Source organism: Rhinopithecus bieti, unplaced genomic scaffold (assembly GCF_001698545.2).
Source record: "Rhinopithecus bieti isolate Rb0 unplaced genomic scaffold, ASM169854v2 scaffold_73682, whole genome shotgun sequence".
In the NCBI taxonomy this organism is placed as follows: domain Eukaryota; kingdom Metazoa; phylum Chordata; class Mammalia; order Primates; family Cercopithecidae; genus Rhinopithecus; species Rhinopithecus bieti.
This window is the reverse complement of record NW_016829166.1, coordinates 2,521,715-2,543,567: the sequence shown is the minus strand read 5'-3', so window position 1 is coordinate 2,543,567 and position 21,853 is coordinate 2,521,715. Positions and strand designations below refer to the sequence as shown.

The window sequence follows — 21,853 nt, the reverse complement described above, 5'->3', positions numbered from 1 at the left end:
GCTGGGATTACAGGCTGAGCCAGCTCGCCCGGCCCAAAGTGCTGGGATTACAGGCGTGAGCCAGCTCGCCTGGCCCAAAGTGCTGGGATTACAGGCGTGAGCCAGCTCGCCTGGCCCAAAGTGCTGGGATTACAGGCGAGGGCCAGCTCGCCTGGCCTGAAATTGTTCTCATTGTCCCAGTATTGTCCTTTATAGTTTTTCTCTGCTCAATTTTGAATCCCATAAAGTGCGTATTAAATTTAAATGTTATGTTTCTTTAGTCCTCTTAAATCTAGGTGTCACTGGCATTTTTGAGGAGTCCAAACCAGTTGTTTTACAGAATTACCCTCAATTTGAATTTACACAGTTTGATTCTGGGTAAGCAGGGTTTTTTTGCAGACATGTTAACCTGTGTAGGTTTTCATGCATTTTTCTAAATGTGTCACATCAGGGCTAATGTGATACTGGCTCTTCCCATCATTGGTGACGAGAAGGCTGACAACTCTGTTATAAAATGACCTGTCACCTTTTGTGGTTAATAGAGAATTGGTGAGGTGATACTTTAGAGCTCTGTTTAGTATCTGTTTCTCTAGAGTCCTTCACCAGTGCTGTCATAGCCAGGCATCTGTACATGGTTCTTACCTGAATCAGTTAATTGTGTTGGTTGTGAAAGAGTGATTTTCTATTTTCATAATTCTGGTTTTTTTAAATTAACTTATTTTGAGACAGGGTCTCACTCTGTTGCCGAGGCTGGAGTGTGATGGTGCGATCATGGCTCACTGCAGCCTCCACCTCTCCCAGCTTAGATGATCCTCCCACCTCAGCCTCCTGAATAGCTGAGGCCACAGGCGCACTACCACACCCAGCTGAGTTTTGTATCTTTTGTAGAGACGGGGTTTCGCTATGTTGCCCAGGCTGGTCTTGAACTCCTGGGCTCAAGTGATCTGCCTCGCCTTAGCCTCCCAAAGTTCTGGGATTACAGGTGTGAGCCACTATGCTCGGCCATTCCTTCTGTTTTTATTAAGTAACATTCCCGTGTGAAAATAACCTGTGCCTTCTCTCCCTCCCCGGTTTCGAAAGTTGTTTAGTATTGGTGTGGACGCTAGGATTTTAAAAATTCAGCCTAATGGAATCCATTTCTGTTGTTTGTTTTGAGCATCAAATTTGACTAGTGGGGACCCCTTAAAGCCACCTCGTGTGTTCTTTGATTTGTCCTTTTACTTTTAAGCATATCAACACTTTCAGTTTCAACGTTCCCTTTCCCTGTCCCAGCCTGGAGTCAGCCATTTCTCTAAGGAACCGTGGTCCTTTTTAGTGGAGAATGGTCCTTAGAAACTGAGATCCAGGCACTGAAAGTGCTCATTGCTCCTGGGCTGTCATTGCTTTTAGGTCTTTCCAGAAGATAGTAGCGATAGTAGCTAGGAGGTGTGTACTTTTTTTTTTTTTTTTTTAAATTACTAACTTCACATTGTTGAGAACTACTTCCATTTCAATACTGTTTCCTCTCTTTTCTTCACTTTATATATATTTTCTTTTTACTCATGGTAAAAAGTCTGTTCTTAACAACGTTAATGTATAATACTTAGTTGTGGCTGGACGCGGTGGCCTGTAATCCCAGCACTTTGGGAGGCCAAGGGAGGCCGATCACCTGAGGTCAGGAGATCGAGACTACCCTGGCTAACATGGTGAAACCCCGTCTCTACTAAACATACAAAAAATAGGCCGGGCGTGGTGGCGCGCACCCATAGTCCCAGCTACTCGGGAGACTGAGGCAGGAGAATCGCTTGAACGTGGGAGGTGGAGGTTGCAGTGAGCCGAGATCACACCACTGCACTCCAACCTGGATGACAGAGTGAGACTCTCTCAAAAAAAAAAAAAAAAAAAGTGCTCAGTTCCACAACATGAATGAAATAGTTTCAGAGTTACTCCGCCAATAATAATCCCCACATCAAATCAGCTACGTAATAGTCAGGACTTCCTAGCACATTCTGTCCTTAGACTGTCTCTTGAAGATGTATGGTCACTCAGTTCCCACTTGGGCTGTTTTCCCTGTGATTGGTTTCCATCTGATGTACAGTTAGGTTGGTTTGCTTCCCCCTTTAAATATTTATAGAGCAGCTATTGGGATACATTCATTTTTTTTCTCTCAACAAATGCTGAATGCCTGCTCTGTGCTGTCACAGTGCCACACGCAGGGCTTACACACGTGGTTAAGAGCATGATTACTGCCTTAAGTGGGGCCATGGCCACAGGGATGTCATATGAATACAGGGGGCAAGTCCTGTAATCAAGCTGTGCCTGGCGTCCTGTGGGGTTTAGTGTGGCTCATTGATAGGCACAAGGAACAAAGATTTCCAGACAAGATGGTGATTCCTGAAGGCAAATGGAATTATTCAAGGAAAAATAAACTTAATACCAACTTTAAAACACTTAAATACAGCTACTACATTTCCTCTTCAGAAGAATTAACCATATTGCTTACAGTCTCTGTTTATGCACTCGAATAAAAGAAATAATGTCTGTACCTTGTCCTGGTAAATCTTTTTGTTTTGTTACTTTAGCTTCTTCATATTGACAAAAGAAGAGAATATCTTTATCAACTTCAGGAGTTTTTGGTGACAGATAATAGTAGAAATTGGCGGTTTCGAGCTGAACTGGCTGAGTAAGTTCTAACAGTTTATTAGATTATATTTTGGAGGGGTATATATTTACTTCATTTTTACCTTTTCTCAGTTTCATTACTTTGTGTAGATCCAAGTTTTTATGTGGTATTCTAGCCCTTTAATGCTTCCTGTAATACATGTCTTACTGTCAGTGAATTTCCTCAATTTTTTTTTTTCCTGAAAATGTCTTTAGTTCATTTTTATATTATTTTTATCATGGTGAAATACACATAGCCAAATTTGCTATTGATGACATTTATTACATTCACAATGTTGTGGAACCATTCCCTCTATCTGGTTCTAAAATGTTAACCTCCCGAAAAGAAAAATGCATGTCCAATAAGCATCTACTATCTGGATTTGCCTATTGTGGACATTTCATGCAAGTGGAATCATACCACACGTGGCCTTTTATACTTGGTTTCTTCGTCTAACAATGCTTTCAGTTGGCCCTCCATGTTGTATCCTCTAGCTGAACTTGCCTCCCTTTTTGTGGTTGAGTAAATATTCCATTGTATGGATATACCACATTCATTTAGTGCGTTCATCTGTTGAGGAACATTTGGGTTGGGTGTGTGGTCTTTTGTGAATAGTGCTGCTGGGAACGTTTATGTACAAGATTTAATCCTTGAAATCTGTTTTCAGTTATTTTGAGGTGGATTTGCAAGGCCATATGGTAATTCTGTGTTTAATTCATTGAGGAACTGCCAGACTTTTCCACAACAGCTGTACCATTTTACATTCCCATCAGCAACGTGTGGGAGTTCCAATTTCTCTATGTCCTCACTAACACCCGTTTTCCTATTAAATTGTAAAAATATTTCTAAATTGGCCAAATAATAATTGTGCATATTTACAAGGTATGTAATGATGTTGCAATACATATTGGATAGTGGTCAGATAAGGGCAATTAGCATATCCGTCACTCGCTTATCGTTTCTAGCTGTTCTAATGGGCGTGGAACAGCACCTCCTTGTGGTATGATTTGCATTTCCCTAATGACTAATGATGTTGAACACTTTTTCATAAGCCTGTTAACCATTTGTATATATTTTGGGGAGAAATGTCTATCCAAGTCTCTTGCACATTTTAAAATTGGGTGGTTTATCTTACGTTGCATTGTTGAGTTGTAAGAGCTATTTATATATTCCGGATTATAGACCTCACGTGCATTTTCAGATGACGTCTTTGCTGAGTATGGGATGTGGGGCGGACAGTTTGTCTTTCAGTGTATTGAAGACGCCACTCCACTGAGTTCTGGCTTGTCCACTTCTGACTCGAAATGCATGCCTCCTCTTCTGCCATGTAGTGCCGGGATGTGAGTCCAGCTAGTCAGGATCAAGCTGGGTTTGCGTTTTGTCATTGCTGTGGTTACCTTCAGTGTATTTGGGGCTTCAATTTTCCTCACTGTGGGCTGCCACTCCCATTGCCGTTTGCTGAGGGTGGGAGCTGGGGCACCAGTGGTCGTGTAGTGCGAGTATTCCACCCAGGGTTTAGCTATACCTGCACCCCTGTGGGACCTCCTATCTGCGCTTGGTCTCGGGCAGGACTTCCTGCAGCTCCTCCTGGAATAAGAAAGGAGCATTAGTTCTCCTCTCCCCCCGTTGCAGTGTTTTTGCTGGCCCACAGGGTGGACAGGCTTTGGGCCCCTCCACCAGCAGGTTAAGCCTTTTGCTTTGTGTGAGTGAAGGGCCCAGCAGAGTGCTTGGTGATTCGTAGCTGTCCGTCAGCCGCTTCTGCCTGCTATGAGACGTCGCTCGTGTTTCTCCTGACCGTCTTTCCTGAAGCACCCATGGGAGGCAGGGACCCTGTGGAAGTCAGAAGGTCAGAAGGTTGCCTGGGAATGTGGGCTCCCTGTGTCGGGCACATCTGGCTTTGCTTGAGCCACCCCGTGCTCGTGCCAGCCACCATTTGGCCCTGGGCAGCTGGCTACAATTCGAGCTGATTTCTCCCCACCCTGTTACGTGCTGGCAGGTGCCCTGTCCTCCGGGCTCTGCTGAGGGACAGTTCTCCCCTCGTGGGGAGTTAGGCGGTTCGGGTGCTTCGCAACCCCAGCTCTCTGCTGGGCTCAAGAAAAGATCTGGAAGTTTATGTAGCTTTTTCTACTGGAGGGTCAGTGACGTTCTTTGCAGTTTTCTGTATTCTAAGCAGAAACTGATGTTCTATTTGGAATTTTGATTTTGAACTTTGTCGAAAAGTACATGTGTCTGTTTGAGGATGTATGTTTGTATACACAGGTGCATTTGTCATGGCTGCATAATCTACATTCATGTCACAGTTGACTTCCTGCTTATTAGAAATATAAATCATCTTGAACATAAAATGGGAAAGGCAAAAGTCTCACATCCAAGGTATTTCTTCAAGGGCATCATTGAAGCTTTCAGGTTAGCCTGGTGGATGTCATGAAAGTCGCAGGGCCCCTCAGATGTGATGGGAAGGTCGCTGGAGGATACCCTCCATCTGTTATCCCTAGCAAGTCCCTTCCAGGAAGGCTCCTCAGAGCCTCGACAGGTACACAGCAGACTCCCTCCCTCTGCGGGAACTTCTTACTGAGAAACTTGATGGAAGCTTCTCAGCACATTGCAAACTATCACCATGGATCAGTGTGGGCCGTGTTCCAGTGGAACGTACTAGGAAGTGCTTTTTGCTCTGTCTCAGTTCCCATGGATGCAGAACTCGACAGCTTTTGTTTTCCTTACACTCTAAGGAACTTGAATAGCATGTAAGTGCATTTCCAGATGCACAGAGACTGGAGGTAAGTGTACAGGAGAGGTCTGCTTAGTCGCTCCTCTTTGCATGTGTTTGAGACAGGTGCTCAGTAATCCAGTATTGCAGATTATTTAAATCAGAACCTATTTTCATTTGTCTCACCGATTTTTAAACATTATCTTTTTGTAATTCCTTTTTGTAGACAGCTGATTTTACTTCTAGAGTTATATAGTCCCAGAGATGTTTATGACTATTTACGTCCCATTGCTCTGAATCTGTGTGCAGACAAGGTTTCTTCTGTTCGTTGGATTTCCTACAAGTTGGTATGTATTGAACTTTTAAAATTTTAGACCAGTAAACTCTGAGATCCTAGATTGGAAGCTGTTCCTCCCTTCACACTCACCCTCCCAGGTCAGCGAGATGGTGAAGAAGCTGCACGCAGCAACGCCACCGACGTTCGCAGTGGACCTCATCAACGAGCTCGTGGAGAATTTGGGCAGATGTCCCAAGTGGTCTGGGCGGCAAGCCTTTGTCTTTGTCTGCCAGGTAAGCGAGGCCCTGGGCTTGCCTGTTTGTGAGTGTTTCTCCTAGAAGAATGTCTTCTTTGACTTCCTACCTCTCTCTCATCCTCTTCCTTATTCTTAAGAAACAGAACCTTACGGTAGCCTGGCTGTTTCTAGGATCACCTGTCCCCATTGTTGGGCATCTGCTGGCCCCTCCCTCCCAGCCAGCCAAGCCCCTTCTTACACTGGCACGTGCCTGCTGTACATGCGTGTTCCACACCACACACCACATGCCTGGAATGCGCATGTTCTGCTCTACACACATTCAGACGTGTGCATGTGTACATTTGACAGTACACATGCATGTTCCTCACTGCACATTATACATGTATACATACATGTACCACACCACACACATACTGTGCACACATACACCATACCACGGTTCCCACTAGAGGGTGCTCATGCCTGGGACCCAGAGCACAGGTGTGAAAATGAAAGTGTGAATGGACACTCTAGGTCTCCGTAGAGCAGTTTAAAAACTGTCCATGTGGGCAGTTAGTTGTCTAATTTTTTATTTGAGTTCCCAAGTACCTGGAATTTTGGTTAAAAAGCAGTAACTAAAATTTGTACCTGTGGTCACTCAGAGATTTTGTTAGCCAGTAGTCGAGTTTTTGGCTGCATTGACAGAGAAGCCTAGAGCAGCTGTTTCTTTTCCCCAGACCGTCATTGAGGATGACTGCCTTCCCATGGACCAGTTTGCTGTGCATCTGATGCCACATCTGCTGACCTTAGCAAACGACAGGGTTCCTAACGTGCGAGTGCTGCTTGCAAAGACCTTAAGGCAAACTCTACTAGAAAAAGGTAGGTAGTGACTCTACTAGGAGAAGCGTGTGAGTAGAGAGGGAGGTCTGTCGACTGCGCTGATCAACAGATACCAAAGCAGAAGTATTGTCAGCTCAGAGAAAATAATCTGGTGGAAGGAAATATTTTAGTTGTTCTGGTGGTTCTCTCTCCCAAGAGGGCATGGAAGATGAAAGGGGTTTTTTAGCCCTCTACTGTTCAAGTTGGAGTTTATCGTAGGCATGTATCATTTTTATCATTTAAAACTTAGCTGTTTTGTTTGCTTGAGTTTTTGAGATGGAGTCTCATTCTGTCACCCAGACTTGAGTGCAGTAGTGCGATCTCAGCTCACTGCACCCTCTGCCTCCCATGTTCAAGCGACTCTTCTGCCTCAGCCTCCCCATAGCTGGGATTACAGGTGCCTGCCACCACACCCAGCTAATTTTTTATCTTTTTAGTAGAGACGGGGTTTCACCATGTTGGCCAGGCTGGTCTCGAACTCCTGACCTCATGTGATCTGCCTGCCTCAGCCTCCCAAAGTGCTGAGATTATAGGCATGACCCACTGTGCCCGACCTAAAACTTAGTTTTTAAAATTGGGTATTCATTCTCTTTATATGCAAACCATTGGCTGGCAGCATGCCACTGCAATCTTGCAATCTTCAGTATGGGGGCTGGTACCTGTGTTTGCTCTCCCTCCTTCTCTTCATTAAGCAAGAGACAGATGCCCCGTAGTATTTGTTTTGTTGGAAATTATAATCTCTTCAAGATTAAAGACGGTTCATTTTATTTAATCAACCCCCACCCCACCCGCCACCCAAACACCTCATCAATATAGTTGCATGGATGAATGAAGCACAGAAAGAAATTTGTAGTAGACGTCAAAGAATAAGGATAAATGAATATTGCTGCTTTTTTTCTCCTTTTTTTTTTTGTAGTTGGTGTTTGGAAGCGTTTTTCTACTTAATAGCCAAGAAGTGTAATGTTTTCATCTATTTATTAATTTATTAATTTAATTTAATTCCTTAGCTGTCATTGAATATCATGAGATTTAGTCTTATAAAACAAGATAAATCTCATAACTCTTTTTATTCTGGCACTTTTTCTTCCTATAACAAATCAGGTTGGATTACTGTTTATGCTTCAGTGTGGCTTCTGTTGTACTTGTGGAAATACCCAGTTTAACTGTTTATACTCATACTTGACGGAACTCTGAAATGTTCCGTTGGACTGGTTTCATCTGTCCTGTGCACGTGTCATTTCCAGACTATTTCTTGGCCTCTGCCAGCTGCCACCAGGAGGCTGTGGAGCAGACCATCATGGCTCTTCAGATGGACCGGGACAGCGATGTCAAGTATTTTGCAAGCATCCACCCTGCCAGTACCAAAATCTCTGAAGATGCCATGAGCACAGCATCCTCAACCTACTAGAAGGCTTGAATCTCGGTGTCTCTTCTGCTTCCATGAGAGCCGAGGTTCAGTGGGCGTTCCGCACGTATGTGACCTGGGATAGCTTTCGGGGGAGGAGCAACTTCCCTCTCCTGCAGGCTTCATTGCAGGTGCAAGTTGCCTATACCCAATACCAGGGATTTTAAGAGTCAAGAGAAAGTACAGTAAACACTATTATCTTATCTTGACTTTAAGGGGAAATACTTTCTCAGAGGATTATAATTGTCACCGAAGCCTTAAATCCTTCCGTCTTCCTGACTGAATGAAACTTGAATTGGCAGAGCATTTTCTTTATGGAAGGGATGCGATTCCCAGAGACCTGCATTGCTTTCTCCTGGTTTTATTTAACAGCCGACAAATGAAATTCTTACAGCCTGAAGGCACACGTTTGCCCAGATGTGAAAGAGACCTTCAATATCAGCCCTAACTCTTCTCTCCCAGGCACAAGGACTTGCTGGGCTGTTTGACCAGCTGTCCAGCCCAGCCCTGTGTGTGAATCATTTCTGATGTGTGTAAATGGGAAAGGAGGGTTTTTTACTTCTCCCGAGGGCTTGATGCTAACACAAAAGTAGGATTGACTTGAACTCTTGAGCGTGGCATATTGCTGTACACATTTACAGAATGGCTGCTGAGTGTCTCTGTCTGATTTTTTTCATGCTGGTCATGACCTGAAGGAAATTTATTAGACGTATAATGTATGTCTGGTGTTTTTAACTTGATCATGATCAGCTCAGAGGTGCAACTTCTTCACATCCTGTACATACCTGTGACCACTCTTGGGAGTGCTGCAGTCTTTAATCATGCTGTTTAAACTGTTGTGGCACAAGTTCTCTTGTCCAAATAAAATTTATTAATAAGATCTATAGAGAGAGAGGTATACACTTTTGATTGTGTTCTAGATGTCTACCAATAAATGCAATTTGTGACCTGTATTAATGATTTAGTTAAAGTGGGGAAACTAGATTAAAATACTTGTCTTTTAACTAGTTCATTAGTTTCTCTGGAATCTGCCTGTGTCCCCGGGGTTGGGTCTTGCTCTTGGCAGCAGCAGGTGCCTCTTGGGTGCTCCTCCTGCTCCTGCCTACAGCCCTAAGGGCAGGTGGGTGCCGAGTGTCTGGCACAGCTTGGACTGTGCCACTGAAGACAGCGGGCGGGCGGTGGGGGGTTCGTCTTGAAGCTCCTGAGAAACAGTCAAGCATCTCTGAGCCTCGATTTCTTCATCAGTAAAATGGGGATTAGTAAAACCTGCCCTGTTTCTCACAAGGTTGTTTTGCAGGCAAAGGAGGTCCTCTGTGAAGGTGGTTTTGTCAAGTGCTGCGTGTATAAATGTTCGATGCTCCTGTAAGCCTGGTTTGAAAACCTTGGCCTGTCCGAGTCCCCTGGTGCTTCTGTGAGTTGGGTTTGTTTAGTTAGCCAGCAGGGCCTCCTCAGCAAGTCACCATAAGTTCCTCTGAACTTCCGTGTGGGGTTTGAGAATACATGGGTTGCTTCCTGTCTCGACACTATTACCAATAAGCCTTTGGCTGCTGCTGCTCACATTCTAACCCAGATAGTTACACACTGCAAATAGAAGTGAACAGATTTCACTGGGAAGGATGTTCAAATCAATAGATAAATGCATAGGTAATATACGAAGTGAGTAATGGGGGCAGGGCTGGGGAGTAGCTGTGGAGGGTGTGGGGTGGTCTCCGAAGGCCTCTGAAAGCATCAGAGCAGAAATTGGAGGAGGACCTGGCCCCTTGATATAGCCTCATGTGTGAGCTGCAGATTGTCTGCTATTACATACTTTTGGCCTCCAGTATTTCAGTTCTGTAAATTGCATTAGAATCATACACTAGTAGCAGCATTTTTTTAAAGCAGTGGCTATGCTAACATGGTATATTTGGGGGTAAAGAACTTGAATTTGGCACTCTCCCTGCTCCGCAAAAAAGCCCATATATGTGGCATTTTAGGGCCTTTCTGCCCCCTCCTCTGCCCAGGCTTGCTATCACATCTCCTGGGTCTCCTGGGCTGTAGTCTAGAACATTCCAGGGGTACTGCCCACCTTCCCTAAAAGCTGTAGGATCTTATGCTGAAGGCTTTGCCTGCTAACTGACTCAAGCTTTTCCTTCTATCCCTCATGAGAATCATGGGCCAGGGCTGAGGCTGCAGACATGGAATTGGGCGCGTTGTCTCCGTGGAGAGCTCCAGAATGCCAAGGCTGCATCTTTCTCCGCCTGGCTGGACACAGAAGGTGTGTTTGTTCTTAAGATATCCTAACACATAACAAGCAGTGTGCAGCAGTGTGCTCTTCACAGAAACAGCTGCAGTGAAAAAAAAAAAGATCACGCTGCATTACAGCCCATCTCGGGAGGTGACCTCAGGTCTCACACCTCAGGATCTCCAGATTCCCAACGCCAAATGTATCCCATCCAGGCACCTGAGACTTCCCATCAAGGAGAATTTAACATTATAGATTTAACCACACAAAACAGAAGTCAGCTGTTTGTCTAAGCTTTCAATGACATATTTTAATTGTGGAATTTTTAAAGCAAAAAAAGCAATGGAAACTTCATTTTTATTCTAGACCAGTCTATCCCAGACATGTTAATTATGGTTGGCTGTGCTGAGTCCTCATTTACCGTGTGAAATGCAAATGTCTGTAAATGGCAATGCCTGGGGCCAAGCCAGGCCAGTGGACTTGTATGCAGTTCCCACCGGAGCCAGGAGCTGCTCAGACCGCAGACCCATCCCAGTCCACTGGGTTTTGCAAACACAGGCTGCCTCTGCAGCAGCGTGGGCTTGTGGAAGGGAGGCACGCCGTGGCCAGCATGCATGCCAGGGGTCAGGGGTTCTCCCCGTGTCTGCAGAGGTGAGGGGTACAAAGTGAGCTGAAAACAAAACACTGTGTTCCCCCTTGGCCGTGAAGAAGTGCCTCAACCACCTCCTCACTAGCCGCAGAGTTCTCAGTCTCCTCACAGAAAGAATGTATACAAAAACACTAGAAGCTTTTCTTTTTCCCAAATGGCTGTTGAATTTATTTGTTTGATCAATAACGGTCCTGGCAAAAATTAGTTAACCAATGCTGAGACATTTGTAATGAAATACTAATTTTAAAAATCCATGACACCTTGATAGAAATTAGAGTTTACACAAACAAAAAAGGAACCTTCGATATTGCCAGCAGCTACAAAGTGAATGTACTGAGACCGACAGGACAGCAAGAAGGCATTTGCACATCGCTATCTGACACCCGACCATACTTTCAGTCACCAGAATATCTTCTCTCCAGATTTAAAAAAATAGTATGCTGATTTCTATAACAAAGCTTTTTTTCGTACAAAAATCAAATAATGGCCAACGAGTCACAACAGTGCAATAGGTAGAGGATTAAAAACTGCATCAAACAGGTGCTGAAAATAAATACTACCTAGGAGGAGGAGGAGAGCGCCCTCGGGTGGGGTTTGCGTTCATCCCCTTGAGTGTGTGTGGGGTTTGTCTTCCGAGCCACGAGCCTGGCCAGTCTCGCGGTGCTATTCACTCTGGCCGCGCACCTGCAGCACGTCGCCTCCAGGGCCCAGCCTCCCAGAGGCCTCAGCGCATCAGAACATCCGTCTCATGTCTCACCGGATGGACCAGCAACAGGAAAATGGGGTGGGGCGAATCACAGTTACCATTCAAAGGAAAGGAATTTTTTTCTATTGCTCAATCTTGTCAATTGGGAGTCAGTCCACCAGTAGGTTCACTGAGACGATATGGATAATTTCAGACTTTTGTTTAAGAGCATGTATATGGCTTATTCAGGCAAAGAGACGTGTACATTCTAGCCCAAGCAAGCAATCAGTCATTCCGTTTTTAAGGAAGGTCAGTCGTTTAAAAGATTTCTGGTTGGAGCAACATCCTCTGTGGATGCACCAGGCCAAGGTGACTACCTCTGACCAATCCAGTGAGAAGACCTTTGCTGGTCCCCGCAGTGAGGAACCCGCGGGAACGGGCGGCCTCCTCCCCGCAGGCCTGCGCTGCCTGGGGCGGGTGGGCGGGCTCCACAGGCAGCCCGTCTGTGGCCAGATAGGCCGTCCTGGTGACTCGGGCTTATGGACTGCGGTTTGGAACTGCAGAGAGAGAGAGGCGGGTGGGCCAGGGAACACCCACCAGGCGCTGCTCTGACCAGAGAACACGAGGCAGCTCCCCCACAGGGATCTGCACCGAGAAGGTGTGGAAGGCACAAGCAAGAATGACGGTACCAGAGATCCCGGAGGGTGTGGCTCGCGGTGGCCACAGCAGGTGCAGCGCTGACCTGGTGTGGTTACCCCCTTGAATGACAAAGAGATCCTGATTCTGCTGTGATAAAAAAGCAAAGAAAGACGATTTTGGTTTAAAAGAAGCCACTCAAGGGTTAAAATAGTTATTTTAAGTTAACAGAGAAAATTAATCTTCAAATAAGCTGACACTATCTGGAAAACTCATCTGTCCCTAAAGCCCACAATGTGTCCACTGCTTCGTCCTCCCATGGAACCTGAGCCTGACGTGAAGGAGTCAGACGTGTGACAGAGGAAGAGTCTGAGAAGAGGAGACACCTTTACAGAATGTACAGTGGGAGAGCCGGCCTGGCCCCCGGGTTACAATAAGATGCAAGGGTCCTTTCAGTCTTGCGGACTCCAGATGGCCGCGCAGGCTGCTCAGATGGACGTCTCCTTCCTGTCCCTGCTGGGCGATGGCTTCGCCGGCTCCTTGCCTGCCTTTGGCTGCTCTTTAGCTGCTTTTGGCTCGAGGACGCCGTCTCTGGGCGGCTGGACGGCACCCCCGCGCCAATCAGGCTCCTGGTCCTCCTGCGCCTGCTGCTCGGCCTTGACCCGCTGCATCTGGAGCAGCCGCAGCTGCACGCGCAGCTCGATGATCGCCTCACGCTCCTCGTGAATTGCTTGATTCAAATGATTGTTCTTTATCTTGGGGAATGACAGAAAGGGCATTTATCACTTAAGGAAGTCAGAGGACGATTTCTCAGGAGCAGAGCCCGGTTAGCAAGGGCATCCTACAGAGGAATCTGGTTTTAAGTCAATGGGTTGTGAAACAGAAGACAAACAGCGGGAATGCACAGTGCACATTGAGGGCCACGTGACTCCTCAGAATGTGAGGCTGGAAACCCCACTCCTGGTTACTGGAGAGAAACACATCCATGTGCCAACAGAAACCCGTCATTTTAATAATTCAGTGTCCTAGTGTTTAAAATAGACAACTCATAACTTTGAACTGGCTTCTGAACAGCCCTTAAGGAGAAAATAAAAGTAATTTTAGCAGCAATTAGAAAGGGGAGTTAGAGATCAGATAAACTAGATTTGTTTCAAAGGTGAATATCCTTTGTCTTTTGTGAATGGCATTACTGTAATTCTGAAATGTCCTACTCAATCAAACCATAGAAAATTACTATCAATTCTAAATCATCTGGACATACTCGGCAGAGTTTAGGTACCGCGGAATAGCAGCGGCCCTGCCCGCCATGGCCTCCACTGTGGCGGGTGCCAGCTTCCCTTGCGTGGGTGTGGCATGGACTAGGCTCTGCAAAAGGGGCATAGACATAAGCGCAAGCACCAAGTGCCACGCGTGCACCCTGTCCTTGGCGACTGGGCATGCCTTCTCCCTTCCCTGCTAACTTAGTCCTGCTAAAAGTGGCAAGACAGAGCAGCCACGTTGGACCCCACGTGGAAAAAACTGGTGTGGAAGATGATGGGCTGGACCACCTGCCACACAAGAGACACCATCTTGTTTAAACCACTATGTTACTCTCTTCATTACAGCAATTCAGCCTACACTCCAATACTTCTGGATTCTCTTTTCCTCCTCAGAGTCGGTGGCTGTGTGTGGCATTCTGCTTTTCTGTGCAGGGTGTAGTTCTGGTTCGCACCAGCCACTGAGCCAACCCAAATGAGGGACACAGAGCTGTCCCTCTATCCTTAGATCCCTTTCTATGAAGAGGATGTCTTCTCTCACTCAATCCTTAGGCAAAATATCTGGACACAATATTTTATTTGGGGTAAGAAGGGAAATTGTGATCTAGACCTTTCTCTCTGCCGCCTTCTCTTCACTCTGCAGCCTCTCCTAGTTTCTTAGCACCGATTCCCTCTCACCTGCTGCTTCTCGGGCTAAGGACAAGAGAAGCTGTCTCTTGCCTCACCCACAGGGAGGCTCGGGAGACTGTTCCTTCCATCACTAGCGCTGATTTTTCTGTTCACCTTCTCTGGGAACAGAGACTAGGTCATTCAAAGCTGCTCAAGTTGGCACAGTCAGGTGAGGCTTGCCTTTACATCGGTTGGAGAAGGTTCTATGTGTCATACTAAAGTCACGGAACGCCACTTCACAGCCTGAGGAAGACACACAGGTGCCATCTGCTTGGCCAGCACTTAGCTACAGACTAATGTCCTAGAGACTCTCGCTGAGATGTCCCCCTACATTCCTCTCTACTCAGCCTCCCAGCTGGTGACCGAGAAAAAGAAAGACAATTCTGAGGGGAAATATGTGGTCTCTACAACTTTCTAAAAGTTACTATGCGTTTTGCCTATTTTCCCCCAAAACTCACTTCCAGCTCTTCGTTCTGTCTCTGTAAGTCTTCCAGAATGATCTGCAGCTCCTCCTCATCCTCGCTCTCACTCTCGCTCTCGGAGGAGCACTCCTCGGTCTCGCTCCGGCCGTGCTGCTGGCGACTGCAACGGTGAGAGACAAAGGAAGATGCTACTGGGCGTGCTTGTCTGTGACCTCCTTTTATATTTACGACGTTTTTCATGACTCTACTCAATATAACACCATTCTTAAGACCTAATAAATAAACTTAAAGATGATTAATTTCACATGCCTCATTCTTCTGTAGGAAAGTCTGAGAGCTAAAACAATTATGGTTATATTTAAAGAAACATTCTCAGAAGCTTCAAAACCTTGGCTTTCCTTTACCTCTGAATTTCGGCAATCTCGGCTCTGAGGCGTTCTATCTCTTCTTTTTCTGAGGCAATCTGCCGGCGCAGAAACTGCTCCATGGCCAGGAGCTCCTCCTGTTCAGTCAGGATCTCATTCTCCTGAAATAATGATCACTGGTGAACACCGCAGAGTTTTAGCCCAGGAAATGGCGCTTGTTTGGGGTCTCCCATGTTGCCCTGAATTCTTGAGCCCCACTGAGCGCGGAACACAGGTTACGTACTGCACAACCAAAAGCATCCTATTTCATTAGGGTCAAGAAAAGGCTTCTTTGAGAAAAGGTAAAGTTATTTTGGGGAAATGACTAGATTTTTCTCAATAACAAAATGCCACACAGGAACCCCATATCCTCCTACTGCAAAGGCCCCTGTGAGGCCACCACACAGGGAGAAGCCAGGGCTTGAGGGATGAAACTGGCTTTGGCTTCCCACTCTTAATGCCTCCCCATCTCCCAGGAAAGTAGACATAGGTAGGGCCATGGTGACCTTTGATGGGGTCACTAGGGAAAGAAGGATCTAAGAGGTGTCTGGCTGGTGTCAGCGTCACCTTTAAGGCAGATCAGTGTGAAGGGAAGATCATCACAGAAAGTTTTCCATAAGCCACCTTCCATAAGCCACCATCCTCTTTAAAGTCCTCAGGTTTTTTTTTTTTTTGAGACAGGGTCTCACTCTGTCATCCAGGCTGGAGTGCAGTGGCACAATCTAGGCTCACTCCAACCTTCGCCTCCCAGGTTCAAGTGATTCTCCCGCCTCAGCCACTGAGTAGCTGGGACTACAGGTGCCTGCCATCCCGCTTGGCTAATTTTTGTATTTTTAGTAGAGACGGGGTTTCACCGTGTTGGCCAGGCTGGTCTCGAACTCCTAACCTCAGGTGATCCGCCCGCCTCAGCTTCCCAAAGTGCTAAGATGACAGACATGAGCCACTGTGCCTGGCGCAAAGGTATTTAAATAGTCAATATTCTGCTTTACCAGAATATCCATTTCTAAGACTGATAAGATCATCAGTCTTATTAAAAGAATGGGGAAACAATCACTATCTGCCCAAGATCTAGAGAGCCCCTCCGACCTAGAAAAGCAGCAAGGCAGACAAAACTGAAGACAGTAACAGAAGGTGGCTGTGGGGATGAGGAGCTGGGGACAGATGTTCTTTCCACACGAGCCGGTACTGAGAAGGTAACTACTCACCATGGTCACATGCCAAAATCAACTACCCACAAACAGCAAGGGCGCTGAGAAGCTCTCTCCTGGAGATGAAGGGCACAGTACTGCCCAAATGTTTTCGAACACACAGATGTCTTTCCTGTACCTCTGCATACCTACTAAAGCTAACATGCCAACAAACACCAGACTGAAGAATCCTGAAAGACAGACATAATCTGGGACTCCATCCTGTCCTCAGGGAAAACAGTTGTGTGCTCCTGCGAGGGAAAACCACACATGTTTCAGAGATGACAAAGAAGGACTGAAACTTATTGGGCTTTAGGGAAACCACATGAGTTTCTAGAACCCCAGACACAATGCTGTCAGCGCCTAGAACTTCATTCCTTTCTGGTTAAACTGGCAATTTCCAGAACAAAGTGAGGCTGACTTGAGAAATACGGAAAGAAACGAGCTCATCTTCAGCTCTATGCCTGGAATACAGGAGGCACAAAAGGGATATCTGTTAAATCAATGAAGGACTGATAAGACAATTTGCCTCCAACAATTGACTTTCACCTGCAAAGAATAAAATCAAAATATCTTAAAGGTGTTATTAGCAACAACTATTAGAAAAAATCTGTACCTAACATTTCAAGGATCTCAGACTCCTAACATTACAGTTAGGAACAACGGTTTTTAAAATTTTTTTAAAAGTCTGATCTCATTAATATGGCACAAGTACCACTAATCTGGAAATTAGAGAAAAGACCTATAATTCAGACCTGTGTGTAGACCAAATGAGATTAAGCATCTAGAACAATGCCCAGTAAGGAGTCATTAGTGAATATAAGGTTGTTTCTTTCGCCATAACCGAACATTTTAACAAACACAACATAAAGGAAGGGACAAATAAAACACACAGGCCCTCAAAAATCACTTTATAATTTTGGTTAAAATACTCACATCTGTACTAGAGCTTCTCAAGTTATGTTTAAATGACCATTAAGAGCCTTGCAGGCCGGGCGCAGTGGCTCACGCCTGTAATCCCAGCACTTTGGGAGGCCGAGGCCGATGGATCACCTGAGGTCAGGAGTTCTAGACCAGCCTGGCCAACATGGTGAAACCCCGTCTCTACTAAAAACACAAAAATCAGCTGGGCGTGGTGGCAAGTGCCTGTAATCCCAGCTACTCGGGGGGCCAAGGCAGGAGAATTGCTTGAACCCGGGGGCGGAGGCTGCAGTGAGCTGAGATCGCTTCGATGCACTCCAACCTGGGGGACAACAGTGAGACTTCGTCTCAAAACATAACAAAAGAGAGAGAAAACGATTTTAGGTTACCTGAGCCAGGAGAATATTTATAACTTCTTCATTTTCATTCATCTCTTCTTTGGAAACATCCTCTTTTGAAAGACTGGCTATCTCTTGTGCAATCTTGGTTTCACACTCCTGTCAAGTGAGACAAATAAAAAAGAACCGCTCAGCCTATGTGTAACACACATTCAACAAATTCACACGTGTCCTTCTCATTTCCTCGAATGGAAACAGTAACAGTCAGATGAACCATCTAGCTGGATGGGCATTTGGTAACTGGGCTTGGAATATAACATGGAAATCTTAGTCTGTGCCTGCACTGTCAAAATTTATACTCAATTCTGGTGAATGTGCTTGCCGTTTCTGGTACCCTTCCACAGAAGTGACCTATGTAATACTTAGGGAGGGTGTGGTCAGCAGGGTAAATCTTGAGCACAGAATTTAGTGTTCATAAACGTAAGGAACCAGCACCACCATCATGCTCTAGAACATTTCCATTGCCAAAGTGCCCTTGGGCTCCTCCACCATCCACCGACATCTAGCAACCCCTGTTGTCCTGGTCTCCATTGCTGCAGTTTTTCCTTTCCTTGAGTTTCATAACTGAATCAATCAGTAAGTCATGTGATTATCTGGCTGCTTTCACTTAGCACAATGCTTTTAAGATTCATCTACTTGGTTGTCTGTATCAGCAGTTGCTGAGCGATATGCCATGGAATCAGTGTACTCCAATTTGTTCATCCATTCACCAACTGACGGACACTGGGGTTGCTTCTAGTTGTAAGCTATTGTCACTGGAGCTGTTAGGAACATTTCACACATGCCTTGTGAGGGCAAATGCTTTCTTCTCTTAGATAAATACCTAGGAGTGGGAAGTCTGGGTGCTATGGTAAGTAACAGTATGTCTAACTTTATAAGAAACTACCAAGCTGCTTTTCAAAATGGCTATACCATTTTGCATTACTAAGAGCAACCTATTCTAGCTGATGTATACTGTTATCTCAGAGTACTTTTAATCTGTATTTCCTTAATGACTAATGATGGTGAGAGTCTTTACATGTGCTTATTTGTCATCTATATATGATCTTTGGTAAAGTATTTGTTCAAATTTTTGCCTTTTAAAATTTAAAATTTTAAAATTGGTTGCTTTCTTATTAAACTGTAAACATCTTTTTTAAAAAAATTCAAGTCCTTTATCAGACACAAGTTTTTGCAAATATTTTGTCACAGCTTCTGGCTTGGATGTTTATTTTCTTAATACCTTTTGAAGATCATGTTTTTAAATTTTTGATGAAATTCAGTTTATCAAATTTTTCTTTTATAGTTTATAATAAGTTTTGTGTCCTATTTAGGAAATTACTGGCTAAGACAAGGTCAGTAAGATCTTTTCCTGTTTTTTTTTTCTTCTGGAAGCTTTTTTAGTGTTAGTTTATGATTCATTTCAAGCTATTTTTTGCATATGTTGTATGGATAAAGCTTTTCTTTTCTTTGCATCTGTTCCAGTGCTATTTGTTGAAAAGAATATCCTTTCCCCACTGAATTATTTTAGTATCTTCATTAAAAAGTAATTGCCCACATATGTGTAGGTCGACTTCTGAACTTTCTATTCTGTATGTGTATCCGTATCCAGTACCTATGGTCTCAATTAACTGCAGCTTTGTAGCAAGTCTTGAAATCAGGTAGTATGAGTCCTCCAATCTTCCGGTTATGTCGTTCCTCAAAACTGTTTACCTATTCTAGGTCATTTGTATTTCCACATACGTTTTAGAAGAGCTTATTCATTTTCACAAATACCATCTGTTTGGATTTTGATTGGGATTGGACCCACAGATGAATTTGGGAAAACCTAACATCTTAACAATATTGAATCTTCTGTTCCACATGCATGATGTCTCTCTCCATTTATTTAGGTTTTTTTTTTTTTTTTTTTTTTGAGGTTTACTATCCAATTGTGCATTTCTAACATATAGATATACATTAGACATTTGTGTATCTGATCTTGTAACCTACAACCTTGCTAAACTCACTGATTAGTTCTTTTTCTGTAGATTCCTTAGGATTTTATATGTAGATAATTGTTGGGAATAGGCCCCAAAATCTGACCATAAACTGGCCCCAAAACTGGACATTAACAAAATCTCTGCAGCACTGTGACATGTTCGTAAAGGACACGATGCCCACGCTGAAGGCTGTGGGTTTACCGGAATGAGGGCAAGGAACACCTGGTCCACCCAGGGCGGAAAATCGCTTAAAGGTGTTTCTGAACCACAAACAATAGCATGAGCGATCTGTGCCTTAAGAACATGCTCTTGCTGCAGATAACTAGCCAGAGCCCATCCCTTTACTTCGGACCATACCTTTATTTCCCATAAGGAATCCTTTTAGTAAATCTATAATCTATAGAAACAATGCTTATCATTGGCTTGCTGTCAATAAATACGTAGGTAAATCTCTGTTCCAGGCTCTCAGCTCTGAAGGCTGTGAGACCCCTGATTTCCCACTCCATACCTCTATATTTCTGTGTGTGTCTTTAATTCCTTTAGTGCCGCTGGATTAGGGTCTGCCTGACTGAGCTGGTCTCGGCAGATAATCATGTTATCCAAGAATAAAAATTTATTTCTCTCCAATATGCATGTCTTTTTTCTTTATTGCACTGGCTAGAACGTCCAGTATGATGCTGAATAGAGGTGGTAACAGCAGAAATCCCTCCAGTGTACACCAATCTTAGGGTAAGCATTTAGTCTTTCACTATTAAGTATGATAACTGTAGATTCTTGGTAGATGTACTTCATCAGGCTGAGAAAGTTATCTGCTGGGAGTTTTATCATGAATAAGTATTGAATTCTACCAAATCTTTTTCTGCATCTACTGATATGATGTTGTGGGTTTTTCTTGTTTTTAGTCTCTTAATATTTAAGTTACTTCTTTCTTTAAAAGTCATTTGTTCCTCAAAGCTGAAATTTGGGAAAATCTAACATCTTAACGACATTGAATCTTCTGTACCACATGCATGATTTATCTCTCCATTTATTTAGGTCTCTTTTTTTTTTTAGTTTCAATATCTAATTGTGAATTGCTAATACACAAAAATACATTAGACTTTTGTGGAATCTTTTGTGCATTTTGTGAATTAATGAGCTGGCGTGAAAACACAGCATCGGGAAAATCGGTAAAGCAAAGTTAATCCATCCCTTCTTATATTGGCTCTGGCTGCTATGTCATGATTCCTTTATCTAAGCGAGATGTAGAAGCAAGATAAACAAAAGCCAAACCTCCATCAGCCCTGTCCTAGGTCAGTCAGGGGACTCTTCATTTAAAGGCTGACTGGCAATGCCATATGATTAACAATTACAATTTGCCCCCGAAGCCTGAGTGGTCCGTCTCTAATACCTGATTCTAGGCTGAGACATGAAGGGAAATTTTTAACGGCAATAACAACAAAAAAGAGTTTTGTAAAGGAAGCAAGAGATAGATAACCTGGTGAGCTAGGGAGAAGAAGGAAATACGCAGAGGGCTTCTGCTAGATGACATATCCCGGAGTGCCGTGTGAAAGCTCCACGAATGCGCCCCGTCTCACAAAGCTATCCTCCACATGAATACAAATCTCTGACCGCAAAGAAACAGAAGTACTCCAGTTGCCTTTGTCTTTTTAACACAACCACAACAGAGACCGACTACCATGTTCCCCAGTTCAGGCAAGGGCTAACGAATGCTCCTTGGATGTGCTGTTGAGATGCTGCAGTTGAACTGCAATGTGGATTTTCAGGTGATCCAGAGATCTGGGATTTTACTGTTGCTGTGGCTGGTCCACTCACAGTCCCAGAACCAAGCAACACACACTAAACAAGAGGGAACTCAAAAGTCTGACTGGCGTACCCTAAACTCATCAGGTACTGCATGCCCCTCTTCTTATTATTACATAAACAGAATCTCTCCTGATCTTCAGGACCTTCCAGGCAACCCTCATCACTACATTTCCAAAGAGCTAATACTAAATGCCTCAAATTCCAGCAGTCCCCGAAGGTGTGTCACCATCCAGCCTGCTTCTCATCTGCAGAAAGCCCTGTTTACAGGTATAACCAAGCAGGAAATGACAAATTTTTTAGTAAATTCATTTTTAATTAAAACAAAACTTTCTGGGCCAGGCATGGTGGCTTATGCCTATAATCCCAGCACTTTGGGAGGTGAGAGGACTGCTTGAGCCCAGAAGTTTGAGACCAGCCTGGGCAACATAACAAGACCCCATTTCTACAAGCAATAAAAAATCAGCTGAGCATGGTGGCGCACACCTGTAGGCCCACCTACTCAGGAAGCTGAGGTA

General features: G+C 44.5%; 2 protein-coding genes across 3 annotated transcripts in view; one reads left to right on the top strand and one right to left on the bottom strand.

Moving 5' to 3' along the window:
• The window catches only part of PPP4R1 (protein phosphatase 4 regulatory subunit 1), a 41,974-nt gene extending 32,843 nt beyond the window's left edge, over nucleotides 1–9,131 (top strand). Inside the window, 5 exon segments of the mRNA XM_017864680.1 lie at nucleotides 2,541–2,641; nucleotides 5,554–5,674; nucleotides 5,763–5,897; nucleotides 6,577–6,718; nucleotides 7,963–9,131. Coding sequence (XP_017720169.1) covers nucleotides 2,541–2,641; nucleotides 5,554–5,674; nucleotides 5,763–5,897; nucleotides 6,577–6,718; nucleotides 7,963–8,126 — 663 coding nt within the window. The 3' untranslated portion in view covers nucleotides 8,127–9,131.
• Nucleotides 9,132–10,634: 1,503 nt separating this feature from the next.
• The window catches only part of RALBP1 (ralA binding protein 1), a 64,005-nt gene continuing 52,786 nt past the window's right edge, over nucleotides 10,635–21,853 (bottom strand). For both annotated transcript variants that reach the window (XM_017864679.1, XM_017864678.1), the window contains exons 7-10: nucleotides 17,563–17,670; nucleotides 15,066–15,187; nucleotides 14,698–14,821; nucleotides 10,635–13,069 (exon numbers count right to left, since the gene is read on the bottom strand). In XM_017864679.1, the coding sequence (XP_017720168.1) occupies nucleotides 12,803–13,069; nucleotides 14,698–14,821; nucleotides 15,066–15,187; nucleotides 17,563–17,670 (621 nt within the window). In that variant the 3' untranslated portion in view covers nucleotides 10,635–12,802. The remainder of the gene's footprint in view (nucleotides 13,070–14,697; nucleotides 14,822–15,065; nucleotides 15,188–17,562; nucleotides 17,671–21,853) is intronic.